This window comes from Aythya marila (genome assembly GCF_965140915.1).
Source record: "Aythya marila genome assembly, chromosome: 6".
NCBI lineage: Eukaryota > Metazoa > Chordata > Aves > Anseriformes > Anatidae > Aythya > Aythya marila.
The window spans coordinates 34,472,416-34,498,315 of record NC_139047.1 but is presented as its reverse complement, the minus strand read 5'-3'; the positions used below and the strand labels follow the sequence as shown (position 1 = coordinate 34,498,315).

General features: G+C 37.8%; 1 protein-coding gene across 1 annotated transcript in view; it reads left to right on the top strand.

Annotated features, from left to right (window-relative positions):
* LRP1B (LDL receptor related protein 1B) overlaps positions 1-25,900 on the top strand; it is a gene marked incomplete at both ends in the record, with an annotated part of 666,837 nt that overhangs the window by 165,175 nt on the left and 475,762 nt on the right. The window contains one exon of the mRNA XM_082763005.1: positions 893-1,018. Coding sequence (XP_082619131.1) covers positions 893-1,018 — 126 coding nt within the window. The remainder of the gene's footprint in view (positions 1-892; positions 1,019-25,900) is intronic.

The window sequence follows — 25,900 nt, the reverse complement described above, 5'->3', positions numbered from 1 at the left end:
AAATTACTGCTTGGTCATGTAAGTGTGAGAGAATAATCGAGAAACCTTTCCAGTGATCTGCAATCCCAACCTTGTGGAAGGGACTACTGCAATTTATGTGTTGAGAAAGAGAATACAATATATTGCACAGAGGCTTTGTGAGCTTTAATTAATGATGGAAGAGTTAGTTAATGAAAGAGTAGTCTTGTGTTAATTAACTCTTCTAGATCTCAAGGACATCAGACTTTGGTTAAAGTCAACTGATAGTTTGGGTGTGCCAGGCTTCAAAAATTGTTATATTTTTAAGGAAATAATTACCAAGGTGCCTCAATTTTGACCTTTAACTTTAACTGCAGCTTTGTTACATGAAAAGTAAAGTAGTTCTTGGGACTTGCTCATTAAAGTACATATTTAAAGCAGTAGTCAAAAACTCATATTTAAAGACGTTTGCTTGCTTACAAAAATGTGTCCTGGAGAAAACACAATTACTTGAAATAACAATTTGTCAATGTTTTTCTCAGGCAGGGGAGGAGAATATGATACCTCCCTGCTGGAAACATGAATATTAAAGCTTGTTGAGTTCTGTCTACTTAACAAATTAACTTAATGGTGAAAGAGCTGAAGAGAAGAATAGGATTTCCTACAATTCTTTTTCATGGAGGTGATTTGTGCGAATCCTGTTCACGTCTGGTTGGGGTGCTCCCACTGAAACACTGCAGCCGGAGGTTAGGTTATCCAGCCTGAGTAGAGGCATTACCATTAAATACCTCATTTAATTACTGCTTCCCATTGTTTCTGTTCTTTGTTTTGATTCCTGATTGTAATCATTTAATTTTCACTTTTAATTTTCATTGTGCCACTTTATTTTTCTTTATTTTTTAATTATTGCATTCTAAACCATTCTTGTTTTCAGAGGAACATCAGTTATGTGACGTAGGAGAGTTTCTGTGTCGTGATGGCATGACTTGTGTCTCCCAGCACTGGCTGTGTGATGGAGAACCTGATTGTCCCGATGATTCAGATGAGTCTTTAGACACATGTAAGTAAAGAAGGTGCCAAATTTATTTTAACTTCCTTTTAAAGGTAACATTTACATTTGCACTAACTGTATAATCAAAGGGAAAGCTTCTGATTTTATTTATTTATTTATTTTAAATCTTGACTAAACCTTTGTATCAGGTTAACATGTTACATTCCCTGTGTAGGTGAGAGACAAAAGAAACAGAAGGTGTTTTGTTCGTGTGCCACTTTGTAATGAACACTCACCAGAGCATATGTTCCCTATGCTCTCACTGAGCTGTAGAGGGTAGAGGCAAAGTCAGGCACAGGGAAAAGGTATTCCTCAAAAAAAGGGAAGGCTGGGTGGAAATGAATAGTGCAAAATATTTTCAATAAAGGTATTAAGAGCATGCAAACATCAAAGGAAGAAATGAAAGAAGATGTAAAAACTACGAAGGGAAAAGAAGCAAAGATCAGAAATTGAGAGAGAGCTTTAATACAACACATTTAATTATTATAAAAGACCTTGATGTTTTTTTTTCTTTTCTTTTCTTTTCTTTTTTTTTTTTTTTTTTTTTAATTTAATGTGGGTAAGAGCTTCTGAAGACCAGAGCAGCAACCTTACAGATTTTTTTTTTTCTTCTTATGGCGTTGTAGACTACAGATGAGGTGATATTAAATCGTAATGTGTCCTTGTTTCCTGCATTTTGAGGAAAATGAGGGAATTTACTGGTTTTTATCCCCAGGATAATCATTTAATGTAAGAGAAGAAACATGTATTTCATATCAAAGCAATACTGACAATCAATAAGGTTAGAAATGTGGTTTACTGATAAACCATAGTAAAAAGTAAAAAGAAAAGAAAGTATCAAACATCAGACACTATTTAGGAGCCTAATCTTTAAAATGAGGGACTGAAAAGTAGAGATGTCTAGAAACCATTTCTGACTGGGCAAATATTATTTATATTATAATAATTATGTATATTATTTATATATATTATTCTGGGCAAGTACCTATGATTGCAACCTTACTGCTCCATGGTTTGTTCCTTGAAACTGATAGGAAAATTGCTTCTGGGACTGTGGTGAGGGTGCTCTGATTAACAGCTTTTGAAACCATTTGGGATTTTTAAAAACAAAATATGTTTTTGGTGGTATGCTTAAGATTTTATTATTGCACTGGTTATTGATTATCGTCTTCTGTAGCATAACACTTCTAAGCATACATTTGAACCATAATACATCTACAGCTTCAACCTTTTCAAGTAATGAATATTGCAATAAGAACACAAAAATTGTCACATGCAGTTTTTAATTTGCTTCTGGATTTTTAGCACGTAGTTCCAGATCTAGCAGCTTGCTGGTTACCTGGTTACTTTCCTCCCAAGCACTTTGCATATTTATTGTACTGGACCACATGATCTGTGTTAATAATGCCATTCAAAATCACAGCACATTAAAACATAGCCTTTGAAGATTATGGATAACTTAAAGAAAGGGGAAGAGGGTGGCAAAGCCCACCCTATTCTGACACAAGCAGGTCTGATCCTTTTGGAAGCACGTTTCCTTAATGCAAATGCAAACAGTTTCTGTAGGATGCGTTGCTTGTGCTGTTCTACATCAGCAGTAGTTAGCATCATTGCTTTTCTGACTGTTGAGTTCTGACATTTGCATCTTTAAGAATACATTTTAGGTAGCCCTGTGTTGATGAGGTGCCTGGACAACGTGTGAGTGTACAGGCTGAGAAGGTAATAGTAATGGGACTGCCCTGCCTCTCCCTTTCAGTTCAACTCAGCCCAGGCCTCTGCATGAGGACCCAGTGACAGCACTGGGATGCTGGGAGAAACTTTCCCATATATTTGCTTGCGATGATATTCTAGTATTAATGGTTTTGTATTTGTTTAGTCAGCGTAATTTACTGTCAAATCTAATATATCTTGAAATACGTATATGTACTACAGCTTCATCAGGTAAGTTGCTTCCCATCGGAGATGAATATAATGTTCCTTAATTTTCTTGCTGACACTTTGTATCATCGTATCCATAAGGAGTTATAAACTACCTTAAAATAGCCTTATGAAATATTTGAGGACTCTGTGGTGTTAATGCCAGGGACGCAGCACTTTCCAGTTTTAGTGCACTGCGTCATGTGTCTGTTTGTTTATAGATGAATGCAGCTTCTATTTGTCAGCCCTTTGCTGACTTATGTAAGATGAATTATTTGGTGTGGCTTGACAGGTATTGCTAGTTGTTCCAGTAGCCGTAAACAAATGAAGTTTGATTGATTTTCTGTGGATTTGTGCCTAGTAATAGGGTTTTCTGGGTTCTAATAATGTGAAAACATGGATCAAAGCTTTTCCTGCAAGTGGAAGTTCTTAACTTCTCTCCCATGGGGATTTCAAGGTGTCTAAAAAGAGATAAATTCTCATGCTGCAGCTTTTCCCACAGTTGAGAATATGAAAATTCTTATTAGTCTCACTAATCACTCAGCCATCTATCTGCAGAAAACTTTTAGGTACTCAATATCTCTGTGGCCTCTGTCCTGCTGGTGTTTTTACCAGACTTTGTAATAGCCTGGAAGCTATTGGTCTACAAACACATATATCATTGTATAAACTAATTTTCTCAGGAATCTGTCTGAAATCATGCAATATAGTCCCTATACTAGCTTTAATAAAGAGATCCAGGATTGGACAGAAAGGAGAAAAAGGTGATTTTTTTTTTTCATTTATGTTGAATTTTGTCTCTGCATTGGCAAAGGTTGGGGTAGGGCTTCGTGCTGACACAGCTTTCTTTGTCTGTGTTGGGCTTCCTTTGGACAAGCATGATGGAGCTGTCCTGTCATGGCCTGTGCTCTTCTGAGTCAAAAGAGAACATCCATCACTGGTCTGTCCCCATTCTACTTCCCATCTCCCACTAAATCATCTCACGAATAGCTTTGTAAGACCAGAAGTGAATTCCTACAGCATTTGCATGTGTTCTGTCTGTTTCTTAGCAGCTGCGATTCATTCTGTTCTCAGTGAAGCTACTGCTTTTTATAATGTGAATGAACCTGGTTCAGTAATTCAGAATGAATAATTTAGTGAACAGATTTTGTTGCTTCTCTGCTAGTGAATTGTTCATAAGAAAATTCATTTTTAGAAAACTATAGTAGTAAAAACTCTTGACCAAGTAATTTCTACCCTTTCTTGGGTGGTAATTCTCTAGGTTGTTCATAAGGTTTTTGCAAATAGTCAGGATTCAAAAATCAATTTACTTAACCTAATCGGATGAGGCTTGGTTCTTCTGTAGGCTAAATCAGCCAGCTCACCTGAAATCAATACAACTCTGTCAGGTGCCCCAGAATCTGGCCAGACATGTTTGACTTTTACAGACAGCTGTCAGTCTGGAGGTAGGTGCAAATGTTTATATGACTTCCTTACTTAAAGATTTATTTTATTTCTTGTCTATAGGCTTATCTGCTAAACTATTTTACTGGGATAAATACAAAAGGGTTAAAAGTACTTTTGAAATGAATGGAGTTCAGAAATCAAATATGGTGACAACCTTTTGTAACACCTAATATCTACTTTATATTCCCTGCTTTAGTTGCTAAGTAGTTGTAAAGGTCTGGCTAATATTGAATTTTACTAATTTTACCATTCCTGCTACTAATATAGCTGTTAAGCTGTAAGCATTCCCCTGTCTCAAGTATCTCAAAGCACCAATTCAAAACATTGTTATTTTGGGGTACCAGTGCATGTTGCATTACAGTTGGCACTCTCACTAACATATTCATCTCTAAATAAGCCTTGTGGTTGCACAGAAAACATCAGTGCATGGCTTCTGAAATGTGAAGATTTGGTCTGATATACTATTTCCAGGTTTCCCTCTCAACCTCCTACTAACAGGGTCAAGATTTAAAAGGTGTATTTGCAGATGACTCCATCTGTTTTACTACTCAAGGATTTTTATGTGTTTTAACAGCTTTAGGCTTAAGGATTTGTCTGGTTTGCATATGGTTGTCTAACCTCAGTTCATAAACTCCTCTCTGTCAGAGTGCATCGTACTAAGGAAAGGTGAAAGAGGAGGGAAAGAAATTACTCATATTCTGTAACTTCTTTCTGAAGCTGTGCACACTGAATGTGTTTAGTTTTGTGATGTTCAGTGCAAAGGATGTTTTATTTTCTCTTAGCCATGAAATAGAGGAAGATGCTATAGAACTGGCCAATACTTGCCCTGTGGAGATTTGAGGTCTGGCACAAGTACACCCTGAACTCTTCATACTATTCTGTGGCTTGTTCCAGGCTGCAGTGCTTTGCTATGGCACAGGTACCTATTAGAGACATCTGTGACCTTAAGTATTTGCTTGAGTACCAAGAATATCTTATGAGAGGAAAAAACACAGTTAAAATATCAGGCTGTTCTACTACCAAGATATAAAAGAACTTGACACTTGGTTATTTTAGCAGCATCAAAATTCTGAAAACGATTCACCCTGCACCACTGGACAACAACTGTTTCTCATATTGTCCCCAGCTAGACTTTTGTTATCCTGACACCACTGGTCTTGTATTATAGCTTTCTTAAATGTTATCCAAAGGGCTATTTGAATACAAGCCACTTATACAGTTCATTTGTAGCTGACTCTTCCAGAATTGAAAGAACCCCAATTTATATTAACAGGTCATCAGATATGAATGGTTCGTATCTCTAGAAGTTTGAATAGATACAGCCTTATCAAAACATGTTGAAATCATCTCTGATGATAAATCTTTCTGTAGGATGTTGAGGGACTATCATCTTCTGTAATCATGGCTAAGCTGAATTTGAAGGAGTAAGAGAAAGGCAGAAACCAGAAATACCTTGTTTAAAAGCTTGAGTCTCACTTTGTATGCTAAAATAGCTTTTCTCATTCTCTGGATGCTAATTATGTGAGACTAGTTTCACAAGCTTAAAAGTTGTTAATTTGGTACCTTGATTGTAGTTGTCTTACCAGCAAAGAATAATTGGGTGCTTCATCGCTCCTGCAGTATGAAACAATAAAGATAAAATTTCCTAAAGCTCCTAATTCTTTTACAAGTAGAGTCATTGAAATTCAATATAAGTCAGGTTCCCAAACCACTCAGAAGTAGCTTTTGAAAATTCCAGATCAATAAATAACTTGCATACATTCAAGATGGGCTGCAATGAGGCTGTTGAAAGTAAATGGCAAATCACTGGATGCAAGGGAAAAATATGCTGGTGTTTTTACCCTTCATAATATTGCTGTATATATTTACTATTGGAAAGAAAAGAAATCTGCTATTTAAAATAGCTGCTTATTATATTCTTCAAGATGCTTAACCATGTTGATAGTTGTATTAAACAGATTTGTGTGAGGTGATGAATGTATACCCACTTTTTCTCTCCAAATCAAGATCTTTCATATCAGTAGCATGAAACATAACTTCTATAGCTCTTGTGGGAAACAAACCACAACAAAATGACAAATGTCAATAGATCTTATGAAACTTTTGCTGGTTTATGTAAAATTAAGTTAAATGCGTAGTAGAACCACACAATATTGCCACGGTTATATGTTAGCTTGTGAAGAGAAGTGCTTCTGACAGAACAAGATAAGTGTTTTGAAGCAGGATGAACTTTCCTGGTACTGATTCTGCAGAGCTGAAAGGAAACACAAGTGAGGATCTCTTTGTGGTTTCCCCTGGCAAAGCAACTGTGGTTGGTAAGCACTAGCAAAGATGTATTTATTGTGGCCTTTGTCTTGGCCATAGTAGTTTTTGGCATGTAGATACTTGCTGTGCTTTGTCCTGTTTGAATATTTTGATGTATTCTGCCCCTTTTCCTCAGGCAGCAGTCATGCAGATGTTCACCTTGGCTTCAGCTTCTGACCTCTGCTTTCTCCTTGCTCTGTCATTTGGGAAAACTGGCGTGCTTGCCCCCTCCAGGAAAGGTCGTTTTGCTGGTGTGATAGGATTGCTGATGTTCTGGCAGTTAACCGAATATTAGAGCAAACAGTCTGGAAAGGATGAATGTCGATGGTGTTCGTACCCTCTAAGCCTTTTGGAAAGGTTACAGAGAAGCACCCCATTGAGACAAATCCTCTGTTACAGTTGAGCTGGAGGAATTCAGGTTGATCCACTGTGGGGTTTGGGACAGCCATTGGTTGGGCCCAGTTGTCCCCATGAGAGGTTTTCTGCTTTGGGGATGTTCCTTTGTTTTTAAGCACTTGTTCTGCTCTTCCTCCCTCTGGGCCACCCCATCCTTGGGTGCAGGTGAGTGCACATCGTAGGCTGGTAAATAACATAATTTTGTACTTTTTTTCTGTCGCAGTCAGTAATATATAAGTGATGGTATGGAGGCCTTAGAGAACATTTAGAGGCAATTTCTTTTTATAGTTTACTAGTCCAATGGCTGGTAAAACCGCTTCTGACACAGAAGTGTATTTTCAAATCACTGGAAGACGTGTGTTATCCTTGTGTGAATAAAACCAGCTTGTTAGCTTCTGTGTGAGTACTTGGGGTGATTAAGCATACGGCTATGGCCCTTACTTTGAAACTTCTTCCTAATGTTATCAGGGGATGTGTGCCCATAATTTGTCAGGAAATAGAATTGCTTTTGCTTTAAAAATAATAATTTTAAAGACTAAGATCATTCAACAATGTTTTCATTAGCTTGTTTCTGTATTTTTTTATATTCAACTCTACTTTGATCTCTGGTCTGTATATTCTTTAATGTGGGCCTTTACATAGTCCATACACCCAGACCTATTTCTATGAGATGTAACTACCTTAAAAGCAAGTTGAAAACTTTGCAATAGATTTGTAGTTATGATTATGCAGCTAGTGTGAATATGATATATAGTTATTCAAATTGTTATCTCCAACTTACCAATGCACATTTTTGAATTAACTTTTAGTATAGGCCAGTATGCTTTCCTAAGGCTAGCCCGTTTGGGGTTTACTGATAATGATTCCTGCCTTGTGAACGTGCAGTGGGAGATCTGTGTGGTGTGTAAGAAGTTCAGCAAAGGAAAATTCCTTTGTGAGATGCATTGAGCTTCTAATATGAAATGATCTTTAGATAAGATTTTCCCTTGGACTCAGTAAAGTGCTGAAGTTCATGTGGCCATCTGATTACACAAAATGCAGCGTTAGATTTCTCTCAGCCTATGCACATGGGGCAAATTAAAAAAATAAAATAAAAATAAATTTATGAATTACTTCAGGGGCAGGGTGGCAAAATCACAGTATCTCCAGTCTGTGTGAAAGATGAGAACCACACAGGGCATCATGATATTGTTATATCACAGAAGCTCAACATCCCTAGCAAGAGGCCCAGGTTCAAATAGGTATAACTTCTGTAGCTCACAAGCTGTGTTTTTTCCCCTCTGTAATTTCTGGTATAAAGTATGCAACAAGAAGTTCAGGATTGAAGGGTTTAGAGGTCATTGCATCTCAGTGACATGGTCATTGTAAATATACTACTTTTTTTTTTTTTTTTTTGTCTGTAGCTGATTATCTTTTGTATGGCTTCCTGAAAGTGATTCACGGGGAATTCAGTTAGATCATTGCTGACAAAATGGGCCTCTTTTAAGGTCTGTGGAAACATGTAGGTATAATACAAGGGCAGGATAGAGCCTTTGAAGGATGATGTCCAATACCTAAAACTCTGAAACAGCTCATTTATGGATTAATTGCTTGCTAAAATTGCACTTCCTACACAGAAGCAACTCTAATGGGATATATACTCATAAGACAAGAAAATGAAAAGATCAATCTCTTGAAAAACATAAAAGTAAGTCATACTTTGGCTAAGATCGTTTGCAAGTTTTTAACCCAAAGCAATTTTATTTTATAAAAAGTAGAGAGAAGAGATAGCAAGGCTTGTCACAGTTTCTCTTTCATGAGGTTGTGCTGGCTGTGAAGCCTAACGTAATGACATTATTGTCAGGAAGGTCAATGCTGCAAAAAACAGTTGGCAATAAAAGATTTGTGTCTCAGTGGTAATCTCAGTTTGGGCATGGGCAAGCTTACAGGTATGCACATGGTCCTATCTGGTTTTACAGGAGGGATATGTCCCCTGACTGTCAGTGCAGGAGAACCCAATGAAGAGCTAAGCAATAGCACTGTAGTTAAAGGATTATTTATTTTTTTTTTTTTAATTTGGTAGAATCTCTCTATTTAGGTGAGTATGTTTAAAACTTTTTTACCATAATGTTTTTGTCCCTATTTACATGTGAATTTATTTCTATCCCACTTATTTTGCATTCCTGTGCTTCTTAACAATTTGTTTCTTCTTTTTTTTCTTCTCTCTCTCTCCTTGCAACTCTTCTGCAGTTGACTTTTGTTTTTTTCTTCAACTCTGTATTTTTCCTTTTTTTTTTTTTTTTAATTTATTTAGTCCTAGTCTTCACTGTTGTTTTATTCATTATTTTCCTGTGATTCTGCCATTAAACTATTAAACTATTTGTTTCCCTTATTTTTCTTCTGTTATCATTATGAGCAGATTCCCTTTCCCTTTTATGGGAGACTCACAGGTCTCATCCTTTTCTCTTCAGTGATGTCTAAATTCTTATTCCTTCATTTCTGCAGTTTTTATCTTCCTCAACAGTCCCTTTGGTTTTTGCTAGTGCTGTTCAATAGTCTGCATCACGAAAAAAGTATTTGGGGAAATGTGGAATACATTTTAAGTAGGATAATTTAGCCAAATATCCAGATGATTGTGATAGCCTTGATTGTTAGGATGTCACTCCAGTGCCTGCCAGGAATAGCTTTGGTAAAATGGAGGTAGACAAATTACTGAATCACTGCTTTGTCTATTGATTAGGTGTTGAAAATTAAAAATGTAAGCCTGTAGCATCATCAAAACCTTTTTTTGACTGCTGATGTAAAGAGGTTATTTCTGCAGGATTTATAAATCACAGCAATATTATATATGAAATGTCGTGTTCAAAGATTTTAATCTGAGGTGATGCTACTTCATTCATTATGAGCCCCAATTACACTGAGATTCATTAGAAATGTTTATGTGATATGTCTGGCCTGCAGATCCTGTACTGGGAGAAATGCTAGGCATTAAAATAGTGGGCTGGGTGGTATTCTCTATTTGTCACTTAAAGTGCTAAAGTGTAATAACCATTTTTCTTCTCAAAATTACTGATGAAAACAACCCTCATTAGCAGGCAGATGGCTTGCTGGAAGAGAAGTAAAATTGCTCTTTTTTTGAAAATAGGGCTGTGATTTAAAATAAGAACTTGGATGTGTTTTTAGCTCTATAATGCACAGTAGTTTTAGTAAAGAGGACACTTTGCTATGGTCAAAGAAATAATGGAAGACAAAAACTCTGCTCGCAAAGAATAATGCATAACTATGGAACAGGAGTGTAACTCAGTGGTCTGCATTCAAGTGCACTACGTTTTACCCTTTTAATAAGGCAGAAAAGGAAATGATTATGGAAGAGATTTCATTTCAAAAGTGCCCTTCAGGATTTAGTTTCTTATGTTAACTTTGGATCTACAGATCTAATCCAGGAAGTCCTTGTCTTAGCAGCTCTTATACTTGTCCCAGTATTTCTAGGTGAAACTTTACTGTGCCAAATGAAATACTTTCACATCTTGGAATTGCTTAATGCTTTCATCTCACTTCATTTTTTCAAAGAAGTACCAATATCTGCGTGTAGCTTTGCAGGACAGCGAGCTATGTCCTCAGAAACAAGCATGAGGTTCTACGCAAAACTTGGATGTGCCCCGTACGAAATAATTGTCAGTTGATTCTATTCTTGAGAACACGATTGGACCCAAGTTTCCTTATAAGAATGCCAAACTCATATTTATTGTCTGAAATTTACAACCTCATCAAAGTCTCAGCTTCTTAGAAGTGTAACTTGATGGTGTATTTGCAATAACACGAGATACTCCACATCTTTGGGAGGGGGGTGACGGTGGGGGGCACAGACATCAGATTTTCCATAACAACAAATGTATAGTTTCACAGATTTGGAATTCCTGGTTTTAAATGAGACAATTCAGTTAAACAGCAGATGTAAAAAAGGTGTACATTTTTATTTTTTTTTAATTCAGCAAAGCACTTGTAAGTTCTCTATCCTAGCTAGAAAATAGTCTTCTCTGTCCCCACCTTATACAAAGTGAGAATTCCACATTTTATTTATTTCTGTGATCTGCATTCAGTTGTAAGTGTGCTGAAGGCTGACAGTTTGACTCATTAGGCTCCTACAAAGCCTAATCTCATTTCACTTTGGCTGCACTGGAGATTGCTCTGAGGTCAGCCAGGTCAGGGCTGCAGTTGCTGCACGTAGCTGTAGCATTTCTTTCCTGCTAACAGTCCTGGGGACTGGAATACATCTGATTAATAAGGTCAGCTGAACTGAACTATTTTTATGTTTATGAAATTGTTTAATTTGCCTTGTTCTTATCTTTCTTTAGAGTGACTTTGGCCTGGCCTTATGCCCTGGTCATTTCCTGATATGTCGTGGGTTACATGCATACCCTGACTATGTGGCTTCATAGCAGGAGGGGGGAGATTACAAGAATATCATTAGTGTGAAAGTAAATTCTTAAAGATAAAAACATCTAAAATAGCTGAAACATTACCTCAAAAACAAACAGTGCAATTGATCCTACTTAATTACATGCTTAATAATTTTAAACCAATGTAAAGCACATTGACGAGGTACTAATCCATTTCATATTCACTGCCACCAGATTTCCTCCTCCTTATTTGCTTTGCATCTCATCATTATCGTGCACATAAAACTAGTATTCTTAGAATTTTTATAGTATTATTTCCATATAAAATGAGGAAAAGTCTAATACATGAATACTAAACAGCTCATTAACATGGTTTATAATATATCTATTCACGATAAAAGCAGCTGAGAAATGCTGATATAAAATAGTACTTAAGTCCCAGAGTATATCTAAGATTAGAAGAATCATGCCTTGGATAATAAATACTTCAGGGAAAACAGGAAATATTAAATACAAATAAAATGAAATAAAGCATTTTGTATGCTTAATTAAACACATTAACAGATGCATTTATTTCAGTTAAATAATATATTACTAGTTCTGGCAGACAATTTTTTTATGATTAAATTAAAACACAACTAGAAGATGTTGGAAAGCTCTTAAATTAGATTAAAAAAAAAAAGAATACTGTCTTTAAGAGACGTGTTTGTTTGGTATTTTTATTTTTTTGGTAATCTGGAGCTGGCACAAAGATTGTTAATGATTGAAGTAAACAGCAAGCAAAATGTGGGGAAAAACTGCATAATCTGTCATGTTAGGAAGCCTGATTTTTAAATTTGCTCTATACGGGCAAGCCACTGTCTCCAGCTTAAGAAATGGGATTGTTTTTTAAACTATTTATAAATGGTTCCATTTCTACTGAACTGCTTTAAGGTTTGGTCAGTGAAGTTGTTGCTTCTGGGCATTTAGCCGTGCTTTCTGTGTGCAGGCCACTGGGACAGGCTGCTGTGAGTTACCTGTCCAAAACTGTCCTTGGAGTGCACGAGATAAATTCTGCATTTGCAGCAAGTGTTTTTACAGAAGTTGGAACTCAAATTTAGGAAATAGCGGGAAAATGTGAACAGATAAATGTTTCCTGCTAAGCTGGAATAAGGGTAAGTTTGAGTAAGTGAAACTTAAGGAAAAGAATATATGATGATGGGTTGAAGAGCTTCATGTAGTGTCCCTTGACCTCTAAAACCTGGTCCCTTTTTTTTTTTTTTTTTTTTTGGCCTGCTCTCAGGAAAAGGAGGCAGAAACATGAGAGCACACAACATGAGTTCATATGGTCAACATCCGTAATGCAGCCACAGCTTGGCATTGTAGGAAGTACAGTTCATGTTGATGCAATGATCTGCCACAGCTGCCCTGTTAAAAAGCTTGGGAAGGCTATGTAGGACCAAATGTCCTCCTGGCCTCATGAGGGAAAGTTTGTGCAAGGAGGAGAATGAGGAGCTAATCAGTTCCCCAGTTATCATGCAGGTCAGTGCAAACCTTTTGTTAGTCAAATACCTTTATCCTGTGGTCCTGTCAGCAATGTAGTTTTATTTTTATTTTTATTCTTAAAAAGCAATTTAGTTTTCAAAGTAATTGCAATACTTAGTTCCAATAGGGAGTGATGTAAGCCTGGGAAGAAAAGTGAAAATTACACTTATCCAGACAGCTTGGTTGCTTTTTTTGTGGTAAAACTGGAAACCATAAATCATAGAATGTTTATTCTATTTTTCCATGACTCAGCTGTATTTGTTGTCACATGCGAATTGCCAGCAGGCTTACAGTTTTGAATGCATAAAAATACCAAGAGATTCTGCAACAGATTTTTTTTCTCAGTTTGATTTTTGTATCACAGTAAATAACTGAAAAACTTCATACACAGTCAAGGGAATGTTCCTTTTCCATTTTGGAGAAAGATGATAAGAGATGTATAAAATTGCTGCTGAGAAGTCAATCGTATAGAAGAACCAGTGATGCAACACCCACAGCTCCCTCAAAGCTTTATTTTTTAATCCACATTTGGACGTGTTTGCATATATGACACATATTGAAAGGGGTTGTCACCTTGCTCTTTAACTAAATAAATAAATAAATAAAGCTGGGAAGCTAGTGCTTGCTTGTTTAAGAAAACAAATTTTAAAAGTTACATAGTGCAAAAAGAAGCCTTGGGTTTGATTTCTAGGATGCTACTCTGTGGCTATCTATGCTGGGGAGCTTTGTTTTGTGATTAAGCTTTCTTAATGTTTCTCTGGCTGTGCAGGGGAGCACTACATCAGACATGCTTTTATTTGAATTTGTTTCTTTCTACTCTCAGAGCAGTGCAAAAAACCCTTCTCATAAATGGTGTGTGCGTTTGCTATAACGATCCTACTTCTAATTGCCCATAACGTCTAAGGAGCTCCCATAGTTGTGAATACACAGGTATGTGCATGGATTCTGTTCAAGCCTGAAGATAGATTACGTGCTGGTCTGGTGCTATGCTGTGCTGAGGCTGAATCCCATCTCTCAGGAAGCACATCTTCCTAGCTTGGTTAAAGATGCAAACATTTGGGTAGATATTTCGGAAGCCTGAGCTTCCAGGCTTGCCGGTGTAAGCACTGCTCTGGTGCACAGGGATAGGGCTGCACTCCTCAGGCACCGGCTTACTAGTGGTAGAATTTAATGATATCGGGTTAGTCTTTCAGGGGATTTTCTCTTATACCACATATATGCGTGAAGTTGACAGTAAGATCTCTTTTAGTAGGTGAAATTGCCAGAATAAAAAGTATATGTAGAAACCTGAACTGTTATCAGCAGAGGAACATGCGAAGTACCAAAGCTAATTTCTACCACCATGTGATAGCCTTGGTGAATGCATTACGCTGTGTGCCCACTGTACTGTCAGTTATTTATAATGACAGATTCATTTTAGCAAGATGCTTTGAGCTTGTTAAAACTGCATTAGTCTGCAGCCAGCAGTAATATTCGGACAGTGATCCATGCCCGCCCGCTGGAGTGCTTGTGAGGCAGTGATCTTTGGTGTAGGCTTCTGTGTGTGGTTGTGCTGAGCTTACTGAGGTGTCTCGCCCTAGTGGAAGGCATCAGCTGTGTTAACATGTGGTTATTTGCTGTTCAGACATTAGTTAAAACCAGAGTTCCTTTAGCATGGCTGCTCTGTTCAGTGCCTAAGCTCCAAGTGGTTGTGTTACTCACTGAGAAACTGTAAGAACAGCTGCACGTGGCTAAAACATCTCAAGGTAACAGTTCAGTCTCACATTTAGCTAGAAAAAAGATCATGGTATATACATGTATATGTACCAGGAGGAGTATATATTGGGCCAACGAGAAATTTATCATTAATTTACACTGCCCCTTCCTTCACCTGGATAGTAGATTTCATGCTCAGCAGAAGCAGCTCTGGCAGTCGCTGGATGCTTTTTAGGTGGTGTTGGAAAACATTTTTAATGTATGCAGGGTCTGCTTCCAGTTTAAGCTTTGTGACTCCCTTGTCTACAGCGCTCAAGTGCAATGATTTGATGTTTTTGAAGTTTGGGTTGAAAATCCGCTACTGATAACTGATTTGTTTTATTTTCATTTTTTTTTCTCTCTCCTCCTCCAGAGGGTCTTTTGCAAGGCTGTTTTATCAAGGATGGTATGTGGTTGATTGTGAAGTGCTGCTAATTTCGGCATCTTGTAAATATCAAAACAACATGTTTTGTCTTCACAGTAATGTGCTAAGGTCAAAATTGTGTTTCTATTTGAATAGATAAGCATTTCATCTTTGTTAATATCTACAACTTAAAAGCTACAGGAAGAAAACAGGAATTCTTAATACTGATATGTTGATGTTTCAGCCTACGCCTCTCTCTGAGGAAAACTTCTAAATACCAATACAAAATGACAGGGTAACATTATTGTGGATGCCAGCTCTTTTGGTACACAGCAGCTATGTATGCTTCTTTTTTGACCATGATACTGTAAAAGGAAAATGCTTTTTTGGGGGAGGTGTTCTTATCTCTGTGCTTACCTTCGTTTCAGGGTTGCTCCCCCTTTTAATTAAATCTCTTCACTTCCCATACTGTCTGTTGGGACCAGAGTCTGCTATCTGTTGGACGTTTCTGAACAGTAGCCTTTTCATATTGTTGACGCAGTTGGCATTATTCCCCTAGTATCGCTGGATCTTATTCACTTATGTGTGCATCTGTTTAGATCTTGTATTCCCTCAGGGCATAAAAAATCACTAATCTGAGTCCTCAGTTTTAGCTCCGTGTTCTCTTAGTCTCACAGTTTATGTGCACTAAAAATATCATTGTTGCTGGGGGACTAATGTACAATTTAAAAACAATAAATATCCCATTTGCTGAAGGCTAATAGTCTATTCATTTTGTGCTGAAATACTGCCTGTTCCTTCTGTGAAGGACTCGTCTTCTGCGGAGGTGATTCTGTGGTCTTTGCTCTGCCATGCGAACTCTTGCACAGTAATACAATTTCAATTCTTTCATCTCTCTCTGGCAAGTGCCAGACGCTGCCTTAACTGTCTGCCGTTTCTGCTGTCATGGATTCAGCCTGGTTGCCAGAATGCCTCTGCCTGCCAGGACATCCACCCACTGTAGAGCGATGCTTGGAGTGGTAGGAGCACAGCAAAGCCCAATTCCAGCTTGGGAGGAGTCGGTGTTGGATCTGCCTGGACACATGAGGAGTGGGGACTCTTCATTCCTGTCTTGCATTCTCTTGAGTATCTTCCATGTTTTCACTCTTTGTCCCAGGTAACAGAAGAGATGCACAGCTCACCTTTTTATTTTTTTTTTTTCATATTTGAGTAGAACGTGGGTCCTTGAATTTCAGAGCTTGTTTTTTCAATGTGGATTGACTGGAAATATTTTGTTATTTTAACAGAATTTTCATCCTGTATTTTAAGAGAGCATACCCTGTAATGGGGTCCATTTCAGTTGCACCATTAACGAAGAAAAATATATACAGGGTTATAATGTTATTCTGCAATCACTCAGATGTGAGGAGTCTGAGAGAGGTTGATTAGATGTGGCATTAAAAATGTGAACAGCAGTGTCATATTAGCTTTGGCATAAAATAATAACCACTTCCACACTCCTACCAGGGGCTTTTAAATATACAGGTTCTATAACACTAAGACCACTCTGAGAAGATCCAGGAATGGTGATAAAATAAAAAATGCTTTAGTCCCATCTTTAATAGCTTCAGTCTGTGAAGCGTGTTGCAACATGGAGAGAAAACAAGAAACTTAAATAGGTTCCATAAAATAACCCTTGCTTGGTTTTAAAATGAAGGATGACCAATACAGATCTATCTAAAATGGAAAATTTTATGAGAACCCTGTTTAAATTCTGTCTGTAGATAGATGTCACCAATATCACATGATGCAAAGTGTGAAGTTTTTTTTACTGCTAAAAGTAGTAAGTCTAAAGATGGTAATTAAGGTAAAAACCCACGCCCTCTCATGTAGTGGTACCATGAATGAATTACATAGTGGATGCTCTGGGGAGACGAAAAAAAAAAGGACGCTTTGAAGGGTGTTTTAGCATAATTCTAGTAGAAAACCAAAAAGAAAGCATGGTGTGAAACTTGTGGTATTACTGTATGGGAGTTACAGCAGCTAAGCTACCACTGAGGTTAAAAGAGTTTCTGCTCTTGAGTCAGCAGAGTGCTGCCTTTGGGAATGGCTGCATTTCTTGGTGACTAGTTAGTTGCTTGCAGATCACTCTTAATCACTTAATTGTTTGAATAAATCAGCATTTGGGGATGTAATAAAAGTTAATATTTGATTCTCTGTACCCATAATCTGAATCAGAAGTGAACCTATCAAGAGTGTTCGAGTCTATGAACCCAGACAGGGCCAAGCAGCAGCGGGAAGGCGCACTTGGCATGGGGACTCTCCTTTTCTTGCACGGGGACCTTCTGCCAAGATGCCTTGCTGCCGTGCTGTAGCTGTAGGCAGTACTGCTCTGCAAGGCTGCTGCTGATGGCGGTTGTTTTCTCGGAAAGTTTTATAAACAGAAGCAGGAAAAACAGATTGACCAACTGTTTTACTCTGTTTTTATTTCACACTTCAAATTAAAAGGTTCTGGTGATACTTACTTTGTAAAATGGCCTACTCTTATTTTAATGTATTTAATGTTTATTTTTGTATATTATTTACAACATTTGAAATGTTGTAAACATACAGGGCAAGAACAAAGTATACTGAATGTCAGGAACAGCGTGCAGTAGAGCCTACAGTGATGCAGCATTTGGCAGCTATCTGTCCCACCTGTATTCATTAGAGGTTTGTGTAAACTTACTGGGGTTCTTTTTGCTGGATTTAAAATCTGTGCAGATTCTGGATCAGCAGTTAGGTGATGGCTTTCAACTGCTGTCAGGCTTCTGTCATGTTGATGACAGGGTGATATGATAATTAAGCCATCGATCATATTAGGAATCCAGTCACAATTTAGTGAACTTCATTCACTAATATTCCAGTCAATGTACTTCTTGCTCTCTTGTAATCGTTATGTGCTTCAAGATTCATGTGACACTTTGGGGGATACAGGATCGTTAAAACTGTCACCTAAGAACCACTACGTTAATGAGATGGTTAGAAAATAGTTACAGTTTCTAACAGATGAGAAGTTAACTCGTCTGCCCACTCAGTCGGACAACTCCTTACTCTTTACTTCTGTCAAAACTTGCCTCAGAAGGTGAGAAAGAAATATATACTGGAAATATATTGAAAGAGTTGGAATAAACTCTTGATTTTATGATGCATAATTGCATAGAGGATGAGGGACACTTAATGACAATGGCTATTACTGGTGCACATAAATTGCTAATGATCCGGGAGGAACGCTCTTAAGCTTGCCTGTGCTTTTTAGCAAGTCACTTGTTTCACAAGGTAGCAAATAGAAATGCATGCATTTCTTCCCATAATTTTAAGCTGCTGTAATTGTTGAAAGAAGCTGCTGCATATTTGTGGTGGCCTACAGGCAAGCTGAGTCAGGAGGCTGTGAGACTTGTGCTGTACTGATTTAGCAAAAGGGAAAAATGTGAGGATGGGTTCTCATTTTGAAACTTGCCTAAGAAAGTATGTGAAGGATTTGATTAGAGGAGGAGGAGGCTGTAAGCTTTAGCAGTGCGCATTTATCTGACAACAGGAGTGTTCATGTTTGTGTAAGCATTAAGAGTGTTTGAGCAATGACTGTTGTGCGGAGCATATTGAATGTGCTTATTGATACAGTTGTGCATTTGTCTTAATTCCCTCTTACATATGACAGCAAAGGACTTCTTTCCTCTGCATACCTGATTCAGACACCAGTGTACTCATATGTGTATTCCTCAGGTATACAGAATCTGTAAAAAAAAAAAAAAAAAAAAAAAAAAAAAAAATCAGGAAACAGGCAGGAAGATTGTAGTTATTTATGACATTGTTCAGTTGTCGTAAAAACATTGAGCTTTCTTTAAGGGATTTTCTAAAGCCTTAGATGTTTTCAATGTAAAATACAGTTTTGCTCTTTGTTTATCTAATTGTGTTTTTCACATTAAACCTCATTTAAGTGCCTTCTTCAGCTTTCTTCTGTAGAATGTATGACAAACTCTGAGACTCAATCTACAAATCCCTTCATAATATCCTATAATCGAAAGATGAGCAGAAGGTAGTTAAAACTATTTATCGCAGCATATTTGACAAGTGTGGGGTGTGTTAAGTTAGATAAACTAGCAACTTAGCCATTCTCCATTCTTCACAGTATGAGACAGAATTAAAACCAAACGAGGCACAGAGCCTTCTTGCTTTAGGAAGGTATTGTAGCTTACTATTGTATTGTTTTTTCATTTATTAAACTGAAACTGTTTCAGAAAACTTGCTTCTATTAAAAGTCATCTTCTGTTATAGTATTCTTTTTGTTTAACAAGAATAATTTGTCTTTCAAAATGTCTTTTCTTTCAACTGTGTCTGTCAGGATATTATTACATATACCTGGTCATTTCAACCACTTACACTGCATGCTAAATACACTCAATAAGCATTTCATTTAGCATTAATGGGATAATTATTGTATGTGAAATACTGATCTATGATAAAAGACACATTTACTAAGATCTGACATTTTCTCAATTCATTGCTCGTGTTAGATAGTAATTAAACTTTACAAGGTTATTTTAAATTGATCGGTACAGAATTTTTGTACAGTAGTTACTATAATACATGGGCAGTGATACATCATCTGCAGCTATAGTGGCATGTTAACCAAACATTAATTTGAACTAATATCTGTACATTCAGTTGCTAATCACAGCTACTCATTGTTTACAAAGCATAGAAGGCAGAGAATTGTCAGTAGGTATAATATGTATTTTTCCCACAAATGGGTTTAAACGAGATTTTATTGAAATCACTGAAATACATATTATACCTATGGGTTCTCTTAATTATGTAGGAAATAACATACAAAAGATATGCAGTAAAATGAAAAAAAAATAAATAAAATAAAAACTATTGTTTCTCTGAACAAATGTATGGACAGATCAGCTTGCTGATTTTCATGACAGGTTGGAGCACTTCCAGCTTCAGTGCTCTGTAACCTCCTGTACTTTTTGGAAGAGCCTTGAGGAGCTACTGTTCCACTCTAAAGTTCCTATTAAATAATGTATAAAGTCCCTGTCTGTCCCATGAAAAGTCAGAGAAAGTTAACAATAAGTTTAATTTTCAGAAGCAGGGTGTATTTAGACAAGAAGCTGACCTTGGCGCTGGCTGTCTTTGAACACGGAAGGTTCTCAGCGTTCCTGTAGAGCGGGGTAATGCTGCACTGGGAAAGGGATATTGAGTTCAGACAGGGCAGGCAAATGAGCAATTGTGCAGCTTATATGGGGCTCTGGAGCAGCCTCTGTAGCTTCTGCCAAGATTTCATGTCGGCAAGCTCCCTGCGGCTGTTGAACATCTCAAAGGGAACGGGCAGTACCAGCCTCCCTATCACCGCTGACAGCCTCAGCAAATCCCTGCTCCTCCAAAAAGGGTGACAACAGTTGGTCCTGAACTAGCTGGGGAGCCAAATGCTAAAACTCTTTTGCTTTTGGCTTGTTGCTTGGTATTTATTTTCTTTCATGTGCTTAGTAGCTGTTGAAATTCCCCTGCTGCATGCATGGCTTTTTTTTTTTTTTTTTTTTTTTTTTTCCAAAAAAGAAAGGAGAGGTATAGAAAGGACAGGATGCTGAAATGGGAGGATACTCCAGAGACTAGAAAAAAGAAGACATGGCTGTGGGAGAGAGTTGAAAGAAAATAAATAAATCTTCAGTCCAGTATTAGGTAGTGCTGTGAATTCAAAAGACTGGTATTTCCAAGTCTTTTAAATTTCTTTCTGAACAAAGATGCCTGCCTTCTACAAAGATAATTGCTCTTTATTAGAAAAAGCACAAGCAGGATTTGCAGCATTTTGTTGAGGATGCATAGGAACCAAAAATGTATTTTTGTGAGTAGTGGTAGATAACCTTTAGTTAACTGGCAGCTCTTGTATCTGAAGGAAATAAACTTCAATTTGTATGTAAAAGTTATATTCTGACCACTTAATAGTTGTGACGTGAGCTACAAATTGTTGAAGAATTATGGAAAATAAGTAAGAACATAATACCAGAGATTTAACCATAAAACCATAATTGGCTATTTTTTTTTTTAAGATTCTTTTATGATTTAAATGCGGGGGGGGGGGGGGGAGAACACAACTTTTTCTTAGGGTAAAAAAATCTGTTGGAGGAAGATGTTCACACATCATCTCTAAGTATACAGAGAAGAAAAACAAAATGGTGAGTCTGTAGAAAGTGGGTCTGTCAGATTATCTTTGTGTAAAGCACACAAATTACTCCTTTATGTAAAAAGGGAAGACTGCAGGGAAGTGGTTGTCATCAGAAAACTTGGATTTTGAGGTCAGTTCTGCTGATCCCATGGCGTTTTCAGTTGCCCTATTAGAAAAACTTAACAAAATATATGGGGCTAGATTCTTACAGTACAAACTCTGTACAGTTACTGTGGCTGCCCCTTCATATTGCAGTGGCCATTTAGTAACATTTGTCATAACAATTGGTTGTAATTTTATTGTAAAAATGAGTTTTTGGGGGAAGAAAAAGGAAGCATAGCTCTGGTTTTCTGGTACTTGATTCATTTGCTTAACTAAGTGGAAAGAAAGAAAATGCCTAAAAGTATGTCTTTTACAAAGGATTACTCCTAGTGTTATTTAATTTTGTCTATTTGTATGTATTCTGCTGAAATTTCCTCTATTCTTCCGTTCCCTGTGCCTCTTCGTACATAAAGAATCTTATTAGCACATCAGTAATTTGTAGTCTAAATTCCCTTGAGAAACTGTTTTTTTTCTTGCCCTTTTTATGCAGAGCTCCCAGGTATCAGTATTCAAAGTACAACGAAAAAAATCCTCAGGCTCGCAGAAAAAATCCTGTTTCATCAACGTACTCATTCTTTTCATATTGAAGAAATACAAAGGCTAATGTAATTGAAAAGAAAGTTATTGTAGAAATTGCTTCCTCTCAAGAGCTGGTGTCCTAGCTCCAGAAGCAGTAGCAGATGGAAATGGAAAAAGAAGTTTTGCTTGCAGCACCAGGCTGTAGTGGGTTGTGAGAGCAAAATGTTTGTGCAGTTTTGCATATTGTAGCTTTACTTGCACACTTGTAGCTCATCTCTCTTTCCTCTGATTGTAAAAGGGAAGCAGTGGGGGAGAATGTTACCTCCGGAGAATAGATTTTTGCTTTTTTCTACCAGAATTATAAGTGGAGCTGTTCTGCTACTTATGGCAGAGACCGTCCTGCTTCCTAACACAAGGTATTTGCCCAGGTATCCAGAACTCACTTTCAGAATTGTGTACAGGTTAACGATTCAAGCTGGCAACAATTCCCTGACTATTTCATGCTTGGCATGTCAGCAGCAGCACAGAGCCCTGATGTGTTTGGGGGGAAGGCGGTGTGCTTGAGCAGGACATTTACATGGCTATTTTCCTGTCTGGTCTGCCAGGCAATGAAACAATTAAAGGCTCTGTACAGAGAGTGCAGACAGATGCCAGTCCTGAAGAAGTCCAACCAGACACTTGACGCTTCCCAAGGAATCATTCTGCTGTGCAGAGTGTGTGTGACAGATCGGGGTGTGTAGGAAATCCTGGTGGCAGCTGTAGGTTAAGTATTTGGCTGTCACTGGAGTGGGACAACAAGTGAGGCTAGCCGAACATCCTGTCCTGCTGGTTCTTGCATGGGATTTTTGACTCAAAAAGCTCTTTTGACAAGGACCCAATGAATGCTTTAAATGTAGAACAGAGCAGTGCCTGCAGGCAGAGTGAGAAAGCCTGCTGCACCTTGCTCCGAGGCGCTGTGCAGCACGTGCAGTAGGAGAAGTAGAGATGCTCATCCAGACCCATCCAGTGTGGTCCAGGGCAGTTTTTGAAGTACAAGATATAGCTGATGTGTGGTGTTAGGGCATTGAACTGTGCTCGGAAGCAATAGTATGCTTTCATCTCAGTCCCACAAAGTAAGAGTGTATTTCTTATCTGTTTTTTTTTTTTTTTTTTTGTGTGTGTGTTTTAAAGTCATGGAAAGATGAAAAATACAGGATGTTGTTAATCACAAATGGCCTCACCTGCTTCAGCACCTCAGCTCACTTTCTCCTAGTCTCCTTTTAAGTTAGGAAAAACTTCTTGTCTTTTACTTCAAATTAACGTGTCTCCTGCTTTCTCCTTCATCCTGCCTTGCCAGAATGAGGGGGATGGGAACGGGCCAAGGCAAGATCTGAACGCTGCTGCTTGGCTGGCAAGGCAGAGCTCTGTGGCTGCTGCTGCTTGGCCAAAGGCCATGGATGGCAAGTTTGGCAGGGGGACAGCTAAAGGAAACTAGTTGGGCTTCTTTTTTATAGTTATTTTTATTTTTATTAGAAAAAAAGAAAAAAACAACAACAACAACAAAAAACCAACTTGATATAATTTGGGAACATAAAATATTAGGTTATACATGGCAAGCTTAAATGTAGTATTTTCAGTCCCTGACTTTTCCCTTTGTATATCTTTTCCATATATTTGGTATCTTAGTATGTGTGTTTGATGTAATGCAGTATCTATGTCACAGAGATTAAATCTTTGAGTAGGAATCAAATGAAAAATGTAAAAACGGGAAAAAAAATATCATGCTACTCATCTTTATATCATAGGGTCTCTGTAGTAAAATCTCTTTGTTAAAGTTAATAATTACATTATAATTCTTTGTAACTGTATGAGGGTTAATGGAGCAGGAATGTGGTTTATGAAGTAATTCCTTTTACAGAATTACTTTCAAAAATCTTTTTCAAGTAGAATGGTACTCAACTAGTTTTTTCTTCATCTCCAGAAACCTGTTTCAATGGGAATTGTACTAGATTCAGACAAAACATACCATTCCAATGGAACTAGGGTCTTTAATTTTTAAAGACATTCTTTAAAAGCTTTATCTGTGGGATAACTATACTGTTAGGGAATTTGTTGTACTCATACCACTTACAGCTATCATTTAGCAAAAGAGAAAGGCGTTCATTTAAAATTAATAAAATCCTGCCAGGAAGTGTACCCTACCATTAGTTCCAAATCTTGGCAGCTTTATTTAAGGTGCTAGCTTTTCCTAAACAAACTGGTCCTATTTGTGTATTACTGTTGCTTAAAGATTGTGAAGAATAAAATGTTGTTTTAAAGTTACCAACCAAAATAGACTGGGCACAAAATTTCTTTTAGTCAACAGGAACTGAACACAGATACTGTTATGTAAAAGAAATGATAAACTCTGGCAGAAACAAGTTTCATCAGTCCATCTGGTGTATAAAATCTAAAAAGCTTACCCTTGAGTGAACAGCAGAATGGAGGTAAAGTATAGCAGGTTCCTCTAGGTGCCCTTTTTAGCTGCTTTCACAGAGGCCTTGGAAAGCTAGGGATTCCTGAAAATACTGCCAGCTAAAAGGCAAGGTAACACGGGGAAGGCTGTGGCGTAGTGTGGGAAGGCTGAGGCTGCTTTTAAACCCAGAGATTTGATGCCTGCATTTCATGAACAGCCATCCTTATGTAGTAAGGTGGTCAGAATTTGTGGTTCACTAGGGAGGAAGACCCTAGAGACAGCGGTGGGAAAACAAAGGAGTGAGATCTTAAGTGATTTTTCTGGTTTCCAGAAGAAGCTTACATTTGTTCCTTCACACTGGGAGAAAGGGGGACAGAAAAGGGGAATGGGGTGTGTTGTGTTGGTGAGAATCAGTGACCTGCCAATTTACTTGAGGCCTTCCCTGCCTGGGGCCAGCTGGCAAGCTGGGCTTGTGTTCAAGCATCAGTCAAGAGATTGGGGGATGAAACTGTTTTGCAGACAGTACTTCTCCATGTGATTTTAATGATAAGTCTGCCACATCTGGCTGTGGTTTTGGAGTTGGAACTCAACGCGTTTGCATGCGCAGGTCCCTCCAGAAATTGTTCTGCTCTTGGAGGATGAGCAGTGGACTGTCTCTGTATAAATGCTGTATCCATGATTAGTAATACCACCTCTTTTGATTGTTTCTTGGCAGCTGAGAATATAGTTTGAAACTGCTTAGAAACATGTTAATTTTGAAAACGTTTGCAGAAAAATTCTCTATATAAGTTTGCCTCAAGTTGTTTATCTTGCTCTTGTTTTCCAACTCCTTTGTAAATATCTCCCTGTTATTTCCACAAGTTCTGTTCGACCAGAACATGGGGCACTGAGATGTTTTCTGTGCAAACCCAAGACACAAACAGCAAAATGCTGAAGAGATGCCTTGAAACACAGATGTGTTATGTTTCTTGTTTATACTGAGCTCCAAATTTACTGTTTCTCATGGAATTGAGATGTTTCTGTCCAAGACTTGGAACATACATTTTAGTCTTCATGCTGACTTAGTGAAATCTGAACGCATGGGTTAATTTTTTCATTAAGTTTTGAAGGTGTTTTCATTGTGTCATTTCCTTAGAAAATGAGTGAAAGATGGAAACAGAAGTAGATGTAATTGTTGAAGAACTGAGACAGAAAAAATGAAGGAAGTTGTCCATCTGTCAAATCCATGTCCCTCTACTTTGGAGTTGAGGATGTAATGCCAGACAGTGTCAAATGCATTGTCCAGGTAGATGACATCAGTTGCTCTTCCCTGATACACCAACGCTGTAACCCCACTGTAGAAGGCCAAATGTATCAGGCATGATTTGCCCCTAGTGAAGCCCTGTTGGCAGCCACCAGTAACGTCTTTGTTTTCCATGTGCCTTAGAGGAGTTTCCAGGAGGATCTGAGATGTAATGGACGTGGAAATGTGGCATGGGATATCTGACAACAGCTCTGTTAGCTGAGCCTGTGACACCTTGCCCTACTGTCCCCTCCTGTCTCCTCTTCTTTCCAAGATGCTGCCCATGCACCCACAAATTATTTG